The sequence below is a fragment of the Lepisosteus platostomus genome, chromosome 3, assembly GCF_059453375.1.
Source record: "Lepisosteus platostomus isolate fLepPlt1 chromosome 3, fLepPlt1.hap1, whole genome shotgun sequence".
In the NCBI taxonomy this organism is placed as follows: Eukaryota; Metazoa; Chordata; class Actinopteri; order Semionotiformes; family Lepisosteidae; genus Lepisosteus; species Lepisosteus platostomus.
In genome coordinates, this window is record NC_142613.1 from 1,793,723 (window position 1) to 1,808,262 (window position 14,540).

Below are 14,540 nucleotides of genomic sequence, written 5' to 3' on the forward strand. Positions count from 1 at the left end.
TCCAGTGCGTCGACCGTCCTCTGCCCTGTCCCGCCCAGGCCGGAGTCACGGAAGAGGAAACGGGTCCCTCTCCTCCCTGGAAAACGACATGATAATGCAGCCCCCCGGAGCTCAGCAGGTGTGAGCCTGGTCAGTACCTGGATGGGAGACTCCTGGGAAAAACTAAGGTTGCTGCTGGAAGAGGTGTTAGTGGGGCCAGCAGGGGGCGCTCACCCTGCGGTCCATGTGGGTCCTAATGCCCCAGTACAGTGACGGGGACACTAGACTGTAAACAGGCACTGACCTTCAGATGAGACGTAAAATCAAGGTCCTGACTCTCTGTGGTCATTAAAAATCCCAGGGTGTTTCTCGAAAAGAGTAGGGGTGTGACTCCGGCGTCCTGGCCAAATTTGCCATTGGCCCTCACCAATCATGGCCTCCTAATAATCCCCATCTCTGAACTGGGGGTTAACGGTGTCCGCCTCGCTGAAGCGACACAACGACGACGTCAGAACTTTGGCATATGTTGTATTTTAGAAGTAAAATACGAAATGTTACGTTATATTTCACAATGTGGGGGCTGCACATTGGTGGTGGTGGAGGGGATCCCCATTACCTGTAAAGCGCTTTGAGTGGAGTGTCCAGAAAAGCGCTATATGAGTGTAAGCAATTATTATTATTATTATTATTATTATTATTATTATTATTTTTAATAACACTATAAATGTATGAGGCTTATGCGTTTATTTTTATCTCATCTTTATTTGTTTGAACTTTAGGCTTTATATCATAAGACTCGTGTCACCTCACGCAATTTATAGAGAAAGCGTTGCAGTCTGTGGTTGCACTTGGAGTAATTAATAATTGCCGACACTTTACAGGTCATGGGGACCCCCTCCACCACCACCACCAGTGTGCAGCCCCCACATTGTGAAATATAACGTAACATTTCGTATTTCACTTCTAAAATACAACATATGCCAAGGTTCTGACGTCGTCGTTGTGTCGCTTCAGCGAGGCGAACACCGTTAACCCCCGCGACCTGCAGTTCAGCGTAATTGGCATTTCATTTCTGTGCGGAAATGTTTTGTGAACGGATTCGCGATCGAAGCGAAAGGTATCGACGAACTAGACGGAGCAGCAGCTCGCGGGGGTGACAGTGTTTTTGGCTGTTGCCCCCCCCCCTCCTTTTTTTTTTACTGGAAATAGCTGACGTCACGGGTTCTGTGACGCTGACATCTCACTCTGCAGGCGCTCGCCGGCGACAGAGGGGGGCGGGGACGCCGAGAGGCGGCGAGCGCAGCCGAGGCGTTTGTGAAACAGGAAGCGAGGAACGCAGCCGCGGAGGTTTACAGTACGGGAGGACTGGAGACGCTTGAGGTAGACGGAGAGAGAGAGAGAGAGGGAGGGAGGCGCCGCTGCTGCTTGCTTGCGGCCGACACGCGTGTCATGGACTGCCGAGAGCAAGCGCCGTTACAGCAGGCGGAGTACCCGGAGACATGTTGCGCCTAGGCGGCGGGGAGTTGTGACCTCGCTTCGCGGAGCGACAGCAGGACCCGAGCGAGCAGCGGAGGAGAGCGGCTGGGAAGGGGGGGGCGGTGCTGGTGGTGTTGGGGTTGGGGTGTTGTGGGGGGCTGGGGGGGAGAGAGAGAGAGAGACGGGGGTCTCCTACTCCGAGCCTCGCCGATTCCAAAGACCCTCACCTGCCAGCGCTCGGCGTCACGGCGACCGGGCAGGAGGACATGGGAGGCCAGCATGCGCCGTGGCTGCTTGTAGGACTGTGAAGCCGTCCAAAACAAAAACCCAAACACACACACATCAGTCAAGTCCGGTGGTGAAATATGGGGGTGGCTCGGGTCTTTGTCGGAGCCCTGTCATTACATAATTAGAGCCCCGGATCGGGCTGGACGAACGCCCGTTGGCACCCGCCACCCTCTCGCCCCCAGACCGACTTGTGGACGTCGCTCTCCCGGCCGGGTGTTCTCCTCTCCCTCCAGCATGAGCGTCAGGACCCCCGCCGCCTGAGACATGGACTCGAACCCCCTGCTATGTGGTAAGTGCGCCCGCGGAGCGCCGCGCTTGGACGGGCGGCCGTGGTGTCGCGGCGCCTGCAGGCTTGGCTACACCGTATCGACCGCCCCAGCTAGCGCGCTGCGCCGCGGCCGGGCTTGGCGTGTGTCCCGGCGGAGTGTCATCGCCCAGCGTGTGCGCGGGTGCCTTCCTGGCCGTTAATCGAGAGGTCTGTTGCCGTGATTCCCTTGCAAGCATCGCCGCGCAGTCGTCGGCAGGATAAACGAGAGTTACGCGCGTCTAAACGCCAACACCCGCTTTGGAAACTTGCTGCTCTCCTGGTAGGTTAGATCTCGAGGAGCGCACTGGCACCAAAACTTTTTTTTTTCCCCTGTCAAGGGCTTGGATGCGAGTTGTAGCTGCTACTTTCAAATGTCACACTGTTTGTTTGTTTTTACTCGAGTCGCGCATCGGTTTTTCTAGCAGAACGGTTTTTTCAGTGTCGGAGCAAAATGCCGTGGGTTGCACGGTTTTTTTTTTAAAGCTTTGTTTTATTTATTTTTTTAAAAAAGAAAGACTGCGCAGGAGACGAGACCATCGACAGCCAGTCTAGCGCCCCCCGCCTCCGGCGCGCGCGTTACAGTTCCAGAGCTCGTGGATGTCGAAGCAGTCGAGAGTCAAAAGTCATTTACCCGGCCAGCAGTGTCCAGAGACTGGCCTGTGCAGCTGAAGACCCCACGTTTTCCCCTAAAAGCGAACATAAATAACGTTTAATGATTATTTCCGATGTCTCTATATTTTAAATTCCCTCCTAAATTCACCTGAACACACACCTAAGTAAACAATTTCCCAATGCTCTGAGAGGTCGGTGTGCAATCACTTAATTTTCATGGCTGTGGTTCAAACCCCGCCGCTGGTTTCTAATGACCAGTTTCGGCTTGTTGACGTTTTGTGCGCCCGTGTGTCTCCGAGCGTGTGTACGAGCTGAGGGCAGTAATGCAGCGTCCAAGTCCGATTACAACCCTAATACCGCGGAGACGTCCTTTAAGATGCTTATCTCCCCGAACCTGCTTGGAGAATTGGAAAAGGTGAACTTGCCTTCCTGTCCTTTTCCCCAAAATGACAAATAATTGTGTGGTAACTCAGAGGGATACAAAGCATCGCGCTCTCTCCTAAGCTTGCTCTGAGCTAATATGTTTTTTCAGTTTCAGTTTAAAATATAAAGGCGGTGCTCTGATTTTTTTTTAATTGTTCTGACAACAGAAGTGTTTTTCAAAATCCACTCACCATGTGGTAACACTGTTGTAGGTATTATTTTATTATATTTGATATATAATATTTGGTTGTTAATATAATTTGAGTAATTCCATATTATACCAGTCATACCAAATTATGGCCTCTCTTTCTGTCCCCTGCTCCCGCCTCTCACTCCTCCTCCCTCCCAACCTTTGTTCTCCCGCTACTTTACCTTTGCCTACTGCCCTGTCTCTCTCACACCTGAAGAAGGCTCCACGGCCGAAACGTTGTGTTCTCTTTCTTCTTTTTTTCAGCATGGAATAAACCTATAACTTGTTCCTTTGCAGCCTACGCATGCTGACGCAGCTACCCACCTGAACTAATACCAAATTATATAATAAAAACATGTAATATTTATTCTATGTATTATTTTGTTGTCTTTGCTGCTGCTGTTGCTGTTGGTTGGCTCTTGTCAAACAAGAGGCTGACACAAAAGCTTTTCCTCTTGCGAAGCGTAGACGGGCCTGAATCGTCGAGCCCCGAAGGAGTTCCACTTCCACAGCACAGCTGCGTCTCTTACAGGGGCAATTCAGGGCGAAATATGCCACTCAAAGTACCGACAGCTGTGTCCCACCCAGGATTTGAACCCGCAGTCTTCCAGCTACACATCCCCCGGTGCTGAGGGGCCTGCTTGTTTTCATTGCAGATGGGCTCTGCATTACTGCATCAGACTCTTGATTGGCCTGACAGTTGCATCCACCGGACACCTTCAGTAGTCCTCTGCTCCTAATCATACTGGGGAGCAAGAGCGTCTCCTTACAGTTCATAAGTTAGCAGTTCATAAGTTAAACCCATGAGTTAAAACATCTCAGAAAAAGAAAATTCTGCAAAGGCACCCTTCAGGGGAACGTTTACAGTTAAACTCATTAATTCAGTTAAGGAAAGATATTCTGGGAGGAACACCAGCAGGCTGGAGCAGGGTTGGGGGACCCTGGTTTGCCTGCTCTGTATAAATCTCTACTCTCCCTGCATCTGCTGGTGAAAACCCCACTGGCTCAGTGCTCATCTTCTTTGGGAGTCTTAAACGTGTGAGTGTGTAAAGACCTGGGTGACTGTATCAGTGTTACTTTGACAGATCGGTTTATCAGTGGATCATTTCATTGATATCTTTCTTCCTGCTAAGCAAAAGTATCTGAAAAAGCTGTGTGTCAAATGAAACGGCTTCAGGCACGTTGTGGGCGCAGTAGACGCAGTTCGGTCAGAGGGGAAACCACAAAGAGTACGCAAAGGTTTTGTTGAGGGAGAGAATGAGCTTGCCAGCATGGTTACAAGATGTTTTCAATACTGCCATCTTGCTTTCAGTTCTGACTTCTTACTCTAATACTGTAGGTAAACCAGACGCCAGTCTCCAATCTCCCCCATCCTTATACGCCTTATAGCCATTTCGAAATTCTTCCGCTTATGGAAATATGTTGATTTTCTGCCGTTTAGTACCACAAAAAAGACGAACCCAGATAATTAACTCGGCCCGCACATGTCAATATGGAAATCACACCCACGCCTGCTTCTCCATTAAAACGGTGTTTGTGCCACCAAGAACAGGGATCGAAGAATTAAAGAGTCATCTTGTCACTTGAATACCAGCTGTGGTGGCATCTCTCCCACTGGTGATTTATTAACCTCTGTCACACCTTCCAAATCCGGCATCCGGAGGATCAGTCTGTGGCCCCAGAGCCCAGCAACAGATCCATCCCACTGGCTACGGCTTCAGGCAGCTGGAAAGTACCACCGGGATGTTGCTCCTGTAGCTTTGGATTTGGGCGGTCTGGGCTGGAGCTGTCCTGGGGTTCCCCCGAGCAAGCTGGGGTCTCGGGGTGTGTCAGGTGACAGTCAGGTCATGACGGGGTTTCTGTGCAGACTCGGGGATACTGAGCTAGTGAAACCAGCAATCCCGGTACTGGGAGTTTCATTGAATGTCGCGGCATCATACGATCACACAACTCTGCCCCCTGTAACCTTTACTTGGTAAGAGCACCGCAGTTACTCAGGCAGCAGGTTGAGGTTGTTAATATATCCTGTAGGTGAAGGGGGGATTTCCAGTTCTGTTCCTCAGGGAATTCCAGAAAGTAGGGCTGTTTCTCAGTTTTTCTCGTTACCGCACATGGGAAGGTGCTAAAGTGAGGATCCTCCCGATCTGTACGCCTCTTCTCTGACGGGAAAACCTGCCCCCTGTCCTGAGTTTGGAGTCCCTGGTTCAGGCAGTACTGTATATGAATGTAAAAGGTGTCTTTCTCTGTGCTTGCACGGGTTTTGCACGCTGTTTGTTGGGCCCTTGTCTCTGTGGATCTGGGATCTCTTTGGTAGCAGCGTGAAGATCAGTCCGTGTTCAGCTGTGGCTCTGCAGTGCACCCTGGGGTATTGGTGGTCAGGACCAGCAGGCGGGGGCAGAGAGGGTCCGGGCAGGGTGGTACAGTTTGTGTGCTGTAGCCTCACTGGCAGGTATCGCAGCGCAGTACTTTTAAAAAATAAAGTAAAGGCCTTAGCTGTGAAACCTGGAAGGTGGCAATGATTTTTATTTCTGTTTTCTGCTCGGGAGCCTTTTCTCCTTTTTAAGGATGTTCTTTCATCGCCGTGCTGGGAGAGTTTGATTTACCTGCCAGACGCTGGAGGTCTGTCATTGCCCCTGAGGAGACGTTACAGGCTAAATAAAATGCTGTTTGATGTGGGTGTTTCATGAGACTTGAATTATGTAGATAAGTTTCGTTTCTAATCCCTTTTGTTTTGAAATGATTGAAAGTAATAGAAATGGGTGTTTAATTTTCACATGATACACCTCCTTTTTAATGTCTTTTTTATCTTCCAAGGGACGTTTGAACAGGGCATTTAGACAGGGGTTTGTTCTAAGGCTTTGGCCCTTTCGAACTCGTTTTTTCACAGCTGGGGTGAGCGTGCCCAGTAGTCACAAGTGAGTTCGGCCTTTGTTTGGGCAGCGAGGGAAAGGGAAAAAAACCCTGCTGTGTGATATGCAGATTGGTTTACCTGTTACTGAAAGAGGCATTGTTTGCTTCTTACAACTGTATTTGAATAATCCCTAAAGAGGGGGAATATTTTTTTGCATTTAAAATATAAGAAGACCCTTAACCAAATCAGGTTTACTAGGCCTATTGGACTGTTCCGTGCTTGTGTTTGCACAGAGCTTTAACTGGGCCCACTTCAGCACAACGTGGAATCAGAGTCATAAGTGACACTGTGCTGCTCTTTAATTGAATGCTGATTGAATGATTGATTGGATAAATGTGCGAGTTTTGTTATGTAACCTGCCTGCGCTAGGTGTTCATTGTGAGTGAGGAGCAGTACTGAGTGACAAGTGCAGAGGCCTGTTTGCGAGCTGTACAGAGAGCTGGGGTCACTTTTAACTGGTCAGGCCTTATCGTGGTGATAAAGGATCAGAAAGCACTGAACAAACACAGTGAAGGTCGTAAAGTCTGCTGTTACAATGAAAGTGCGGTTACATTTTATTTACTCTGCTGCTCAGTGTACATGCAGTACAGTGTTGCAGAGGATTTGCAGTTGAATGCTGTTTTCTTGCAGAAAATGTGCAAAAGTTAAGTTTGATATTCTAGATGTCTCACTTAAATGCAATTCAGTCCCAAATCAAGTTCATTTCCGAGCTTTATTGTTGTCGTATTTAACGAGAGAATGATTAGGAATATCACGTCAAGCATGTGTCTGATTGTAAGACCGGATCACTCATTGAGAAACCCTCCCCTGGATTCCCTGAAGTTTGGTCATTGTGCTTCGCAGGGGACTGGGGCTGAAGGCTCGGCGCTGGCCGGCGTGTGGGAACACAGCGCTGTTCGGGCAGCGCCAGGCTGGCGCGGGCAGCATGAAAGGTGATTCTCTCACCCTGCACTGGCCCGAGGCTGTGAAACTGTGTCTGCGATTGTTCCGTCGGCTGCGTTAGAGAAAGGAGAGAGCCGTTTTGTCTCTCGGGCGGCCTTTTGTGAGCCGGGAGTGCGAGGAACGTGAGACGGCTGAGCCTTCAGCTGCCTGAATGACGCGATCCACGAGGGCGGGTTGTCCTGGGAGAGGAACGCGAGAACAGAAACACGAGGCGGGTTGTTTGGGGCTTTGGGCCCATTTGGAAACGAGTAGATCATTGAATCCGAGGAGCCAGGGTTTCAGCGTCGCCAACGTAAGGGGGGTGTCTGTTCCACTCTCCCGCAACTCTTTGTGTGAAGAGCCGCCTCCTGTTCTGTTCTAGAGAAGTCTAGCTGAAAGAGGAACGAGTCCTGACGCTCCTGACGTTTTGGCAGTGTATGTTAATGAAGATAGCAGTGAGGGATGGCATGATGGCTCAGTGGCCAGCATGGCTGCCTGGCAGGCCTGGGCCCCAGGTTCGATTCTGGGCCTGGGGCACCGTCTGTGCAGAGTCTGTTTGCTCTCCCGGTGCTCATGTGTGTCTCCCCCGGGTGCTCCGGTTTCCTCCCCACAGTCCAAAGACACGCTGGGGGGTTCATTTTCTTCTGGGCTTGAGTGTGTCGGGGTCCGTGAGTGCCCTGCTTGCTGGGATAGGCCCTGGCGCCCCCGCGACCCTGGACTGGATGAAGCAGTTTGAAAAGCGTGGAGAGTCGGATGGGTGTAGACAGCTGAGAGACGGTTTGTTCTGTACGGGAAATGTTGATGAATGTGCGGTTGTTTATAGGACTGCTGAAGGTCAGCATCTTCAGTGCAGCTTGCATGTCCTGCACTTTATTAGTACATCATTCAGATGGGCTGCTGGACACTTATTGTTTTGAGCAAGGATTATGAATGAAGTCATATCCTGTACAGATGGGGCAGCATTACTATTGCAGTAGGGCTAATAGAGCTGTACCAGGTACTGCAGCATGCCCTGGACTCCTTAACCTGTCTTCATTTGAGCAGTTTCGCTACGAGGCAGAGTATTTTCATCCAGGTAGCGGTGACCTGGGAGGCAGGAATTAGACATGAGGTTGTCCTGTGAGAGGGGTTCAGTTTGGCTTCTGCAGTGGTTTATTTATTCAGTATACTATTTCAAGAAGGAATGCAGCTCAAGATTAGAGAATTCAGCTGACACTGTAACTAAAATCAGGCTTTACCTGACAGGTGGATTCTGAGATATTGAGATCTGAGAACAATACAGAACAACTGCTTTCTACCCAAATCTCTCCACCAAAAACGCCAGGCTGTTTTTGAGTGTTCTAACGTGACCAAATTTAAGATCAGTAGGCGGTTGATTATTGCAGTTTTTCGTAGTCAAGTGCCGCTGTCAGATGGGGGGTGGGGGGGGAGTTCAACTTTTTCCTCAGTTTGAAAGAGAGTAGCCTGTTTGGGTTTGCAGAGTCAGTGATTTTGAAGCAGCGTTACAATAGAAACCTCTTCCGTTGTAAAAGCTCTGCATCTTGAAAAAACGTCTCTCGGTTTTCCTGCGTTTTAAATTCACTCTTTGCTTTGTTTCCCACTGATCCTAGAGAGGAGAGTAGGATCTTCACCGGATGTCTGTGCAGTCGGATTGACGAGTCCCTTATTACAGTATTGTCATTACAGGATGGACTGCGAGTCGAAAAGTTTGTAAAAAAACCCAATTTATAACTCAGGATGTGTCACGTGCCTTACAGTAACCAGCAATGCGAACAGTAATCAGTATTGTGTGTGGGTTTATTTCTATCAAATCAGGGGCAGCTTTGTCATCCTGTCCTGTCTGCAGGGACTGCGGAGGTAAATCCGTAGAACCGGGCCACAGTGTGGAGGGGTCATTAGGGGAACTGGAGTTTTGTGGGTTCATACAGTAGCGTGTTGACGGGCCTGTCAGCTGGACCTTTGGGCTCGGTCTTTATTCTAGGGAAATGCCCAGGCGTGTGTGTTTAAGCCACTTCGAATTTAAAATACCAGGCAGAGACAGTAATCACCCACACAGTTGTCAAACCAACACGGAGAAAACACTTGCAGTAGACGCCACTAGCAAGCAGTAAAGACCCAAGTCGAATCCCAGTAAGAGAGGTGTTCCTGCAGCTCTCGGTCTGTGTGGAGCCACCTGCTCAGTGTGACACCTCGGCGCCAGTGCCACTGACAGACTGGCAGAATACCCCCAGTCCCGAGGCAGGGGGTCCGGCGTTGCACACGCACACCCCCCTGTGATTAAAGCTTTATTGAAAGGGGAAGATGACAGCCAGGCCTGGCTGTGTTCCTCTGTTCGGGACACAGCTCTGATACATGGAGTCACCTGGATTCTCCTGGTTTCTGTTCCAGGCGACCTGTAATTACCTGCATTCTTCCTGCTTTTTTCACCTGCAACGTGCTCTCTCTCCCCCCCCAATCGAAATGCATGCTGTCAACTGTGCAGAGGCTGGCTGCCTGTGAGTGCAGAGGAGAGGAGGTGAGAGAGAGAGAGGCCTCTGTTGTCGCCGTCTCTAGACCACAGAGCAGCTCAGTTTAGAAGCGCTCCTGTGAAACCCCAGCCCGGCGCACAGCACCGCACTGAGGCACTCTACAGCCGGCCTGTCGGATCGGTGGAGATCAGCAGGCCCTCCTGCATGACCTCCCCACCGAGCAGAGTTTTGCAAACCCCAGTGCGCGGCAGGGATCGCTCTGGGACAGTGAGGCTCAGCAAACCCAGCCGGCCTTAATACTCCCCCAGGAGCGAACCGCCAGTGTGTCCGCACTCGTGTCTTCCCATGCTTTTTTGGTTTCCCTAAACTGAGAGACAAACCCAAAAGACAGAGGAGACTCTCTACCACCGTGATGTGCCCCTTTCAGATACAGATGCAAGTGTAGATGCGCAATAAATAAGTGACCTGTACTGTCCAGCAGGGTGCTGGACTTCTGGGGGGATCGTGAAGGGTCTTGACCAGTCCCAGAATCCCAGATTCTCCAACACAAACTTTTCCAGTAGATACCTGTGACCGGGATTCCCGAAGCAGGGCTGCACAACTGGCTCTGTGGCCTATTATGAAAGAGCAATCCCTGGGGAGAGTCAGAGAGGCGTGGCTGGTGAGAGTGTCATAGGGGGCGTGTCCTCTGGGAGAGTCGGAGGGGTGTGGTTGGTGGGAATGTCTTGAGGGACTGTCATAGGGGCGTGGCAGGCAGGAGGGGAGTGTAGCACATGGTCAAGTCAGGTGGTCATGTCTGAAAGAGTCGGGGGGGGTGTGTGGCTAGTGGGAGTGTCAGAGAGGTGTGGCAAGTGGGAGGAGTGTCATGTCTTTGAAGAGTTGCAGATGCAGGAAAAGTCTTATTCCCCCCCTTGGTACAGAGAACAGTCCCTGTTCCCCACAGGACAGAGAAGAGCCCCTGTAATGCCCAGGTGGCTCATTCTAATCCTCAAGTCACTGCAGAAGTGATAGCAGTAATCCAGACTGATTAACTTCATTATCGGAGTAAAGCATTGAGGATTCCTCGTTAAAAAAACAATCAAACTTGTTAAAAACAAGTTGAGAAAACATGTGGTGCTGCTGCAGGTGGGCCCGATGCTGTGGGCTTTTTGTTTACCAGAAACGGTGTGTTTCTGTGGCAGCGGGGGATTTCTGCAGAGGCGCTGTGGATGGAATGGGGCTGCCCAGCGACAAAGGCTGCTAACACGTCAACACAGACAAAAAAAACCCAACAAACCTTGCTTGTGGTCTGCTGCTGCTCAGCCCCGCTGCCTTCTTGATGGGAACGGCACCAGCCGGCTAACCACGGGCTGCCGAAGAGACTGCGCTCTCTCCCCTGGCGTGCGTCCTGTGGAGACAGCCTGGGCTGCGGCGGCCACCCCTGAGCGGACCAGCCGGGCGCGAGTCCGCTTTGGCCCGCGCGCTTTCCTTTACCGCCAGCGCCCGTCTCCCGGATGCAGGATGGCGTCCCGTTACGAGAGGCTGCTTCTCTCTGTGCCATGTGGAAATGTCCTGGGAAGGCCTGACCTCTGGGGCTCAATTCAGTTCAGGCCTTATTCACCCCTGGGGGGCAATTAGTTTTAGGGCAGAGTCCAGCACACCTGTTCAGACAAAGGCCGACTTCACCGGTGTGGAAGAGATTTGGGCCTGCTTGGATTAGCGAGCGGCTCAGCTCCAGAGAAGCCCTCACAGACGCAGCCTGCTGGGCCCCACAGTGGCGTCACGCTGGGAGGGACTGGGTCCGGGTGTCGTCACCCTCGCCCTCCCACTCGTTTTCCCAGCCGGACTGCGCGGGGAGGCGGGGACTCGGCCCCGAAGCCCTGACGGGGAACATGATCCCAGCAGGCGGACGCCGATCAGCAGGCTGTCCGATATCCTTCCGAAGCCTGTCGACTCCGCCAGGGCCAACAGGTGCAGAGTACATGATTTCCACCCACTTTGCTAAAAAGCGCAATTACTGGGATGACTCGATCTCGAAATGGACTGTGATTGACAAATTTGTGTGTTTTTTTTTTTGTACGTTAATGTTGCTTGCCATTAAGCTAAAAAGCAAAAACAGGTTCCTGAATGCATCTGGGCACACTACTCTCACAGCATGCCAAGTGCTGACATGTGGGACGGAGCAGGGAGTTCTTACAGTAAGAGCTTTGCAATAGCACTTCCTCTAATAACAGGGCTCTCAATAAGACATCACCGGCTCTCTGTCTCTCCGTCTGTGGCTGTCTGTGCGTCCTGGGGATACAAGCAGACCCACATGATCTCCAGGACCTCCACAGCCTAAAATAACCCCCCCCCAGAGCAAGGGAAAGTGGGCAACTATGAAAGTGTGTGGAGTTGGTTTATTTAAAAACAAAGGACTGGTTTTAAAAAATCAAATTAAATAAAGCAACATCTGAAGATTCTAGCTTCAGCTGTAGTGCTTCTCAAACTGTGGATTTTGTTAAAAAAATCTGCAGGTCTATAGTTTTAAAAAGTTCAGAAGAGACCACAAGGAAGCTATTAATTTGGGTTTTGTCTGTTGTGAGACAGACTGCCTATTTACTCCCTATTGGTAGCCAATTTCAAGGAAGATGCTTCCCCAATTGTAAAAAAAAAAACTTAAATCAGAACTGCATGCCACACCCCCCACCCAGCACAGAGAACAGCCCCTGTCCTCCCCAGCACAGAAAACAGCCCCTGTACCCCCCAGCACAGAGAACAGCCCCTGTACCCCCCAGCACAGAGAACAGCCCCTGTACCCCCCAGCACAGAGAACAGCCCCTGTGCCATGCAGGTGGCTGATCGTACTCCGTTGGTCAGTGCAGTCGGGGAGGGTGAGGAGGGTTCAAGCATGAATCGGCGCTTCAGTCTCCCAGCAGTGTGAGCCTCTGTGCAGAGTAAACAAGATGGCTCAGAGTCAACACCTCGCGGTCCTGGAGGTCTGGCCCTCGGCACGCCGTGTCAGAGGACTCAGAAAACAAGTTCTCGCTTTTCTTCTGTCTTGGAGGCGATTCCAGACGGCGAGCCTGAGCAAGTTGCAGCACGAGGCCAAAAAACAGGATCTCTGAGGTTGTGTAAGTTGCGACTAACAGCAGCACAGGGCTCTAAGAAACAGCGTCCTTGGGGGGAAAAAACAAAACAACCCCTCCGGTACCGCCGCCCCTTGCGGGAGAGAACAGCCTGGGCACGGGCCTGGACAGGCCGCAGCCCGGCGGACAGCCCTCTCGGTGCTGGCTGTGGGCTTGCGGAGAGGGCAGGAGGAACGGGCTCTTCTTCCCCCCGCCCTGCTCAAACCTGGAGCCCTTCCAGCCTGCTTCAGTCCCGCAGTACTCGTCAAGAACCGGTCCGAAGGAGTTCAGGTCGTCTGGTTGGCGGACATGTTGTGCGGTTTGTTGAGATACTTGTTGAAAGGTTTCTGCACTTGAGATTTGGAGCAGAAGCCCCTGTGCAATTTATACATTTGTGGTGTAGCTACAGGGAGGTCCTTTTGCGTGTTGTCTGAGTCGTTGTTTTCTGTTGCTCTCCCTAAAAGAGCTGGTGCAGACGGGGTGGGGCAGGTGTTGTTGTGCCAGAGGAGGTGACTCCAGGCCTGGTTTCTCCTCCTGAACTGGAACTTGCAGCGTGGCGTTTCTTGAAAGCATCCCTGTGTGGGTCACTGCGGCGCTGGACGCGTGTGGAGTGGTCAGTAGGTTGAGGCTGCGGGCGGTGGACTGGAGGGGGTCTGGAGGGCGAGGAACTTGCTGCCTGCCGTGTTTCCTGGAACACAGGTTTCCAGGTCATCGCTGGATCCGAGAATGTATTTTCAATGGATTCACCTGGAAAAATAGTGGAATAATAACATCAGCACTGTATGTACAAGTGTGTGCAAATCTGGTACCGGCGAATCAATGAAACAATGTCTTCCTCTGGGCCCTGGTAACGGTTGCCTACACACTTGTTGCTAAGGTGATGGTTTCCAAGGCAGAGGGTGCACGTTATGTAAGTGTAAGAATTTGAAAGAGATGTTTTTATCATTCTGGTTTTCCCTTTTGTTTTTCCCAATAAAACGGTATTGAAGTGAACACGTTGCCTAAAAGCACCATGGTAAAGCATGCAGAGGTGCGGATGTACATTACAGGAATGAGCATTAGCAGTTGCAGGAGAGCCATCTTTGGCCTCTTTCCGAAGGTAGCGTACAGTAGTTGTAAATGCTGCTGCAGAGGTATTGAAGAAACGATCGTCTCCGTATCAACAATAGTATTCACTTTATGTAGCGGATGTGTGTAATCCGGCAGTTTTACTTTCAGAAATGACGGAGCTGAGAATAAATTTACATAATGCAAAATGTGCGTGGTACAGGGCGAAGAGTGAGGAACAGTACACAGGCCAGCAGTTACTGTACATGCAAACTGCTGCCAGTGTGGGTGTCGTGGGGACTGTCCCTTTGTGGACTCCCGTGAGGCAGTTAGAGTACAGCACCCACTCGCTGAGCACCGCCTCCGGCTTCACGCTCACCTACCCAGATCCTGTTCAGCAGAGAGCGGCCAGAGCTCTCCAGACACTGCCGGGGCAGCTGAAGGGCATCTCGGGCAGGGAGTCAGGGGGGGTCAAGTCTGGGGGCGCAGTGGGGATTACCACCGTACCCCCTTGTGACGTTCTGTACAGGTGACACCGGGTCATTTCGGTAATCAGCCAACCGGCTGGCAGGCTGAGATGTGGACGGTGCTTCAGGTCAGTTAACCACAGCAAAAGATCCATCCAGAAAATGTCAATCATTCATGAAGTGCTGTAAAAATTGTTCATTTTTCCTTCGGTGCTGCTTCGCAGTTGGTTTGTCAGGGGTCAGGAAGTGTTCTGAAGGCAGCAGTGGAGCAGCCTTATGAAGGACAGAGCACAAAGTCATTCAGTCACACACTCGGGGTAGCAAGCACTGACCCGGCGGCATAGCTTGGACCTGAACCCGGAGCC

At 51.3% G+C, this 14,540-nt stretch overlaps 1 protein-coding gene across 5 annotated transcripts in view; it reads left to right on the forward strand.

Moving 5' to 3' along the window:
* Window positions 1–1,234: 1,234 nt before the first annotated feature.
* elk1 (ETS transcription factor ELK1) overlaps window positions 1,235–14,540 on the forward strand; it is a 29,030-nt gene continuing 15,724 nt past the window's right edge. For 2 of the 5 annotated variants that reach the window (XR_015933942.1, XM_088623771.1), the window contains exon 1: window positions 1,236–2,032. Coding sequence is in view for 2 of the 5 variants with exons in the window: in XM_088623771.1 (XP_088479897.1) it covers window positions 2,008–2,032 (25 nt within the window). In the remaining 3 variants the exon portion in view is untranslated. The other 3 variants (XM_088623774.1, XM_088623773.1, XM_088623775.1) reach the window with 3 other exon arrangements.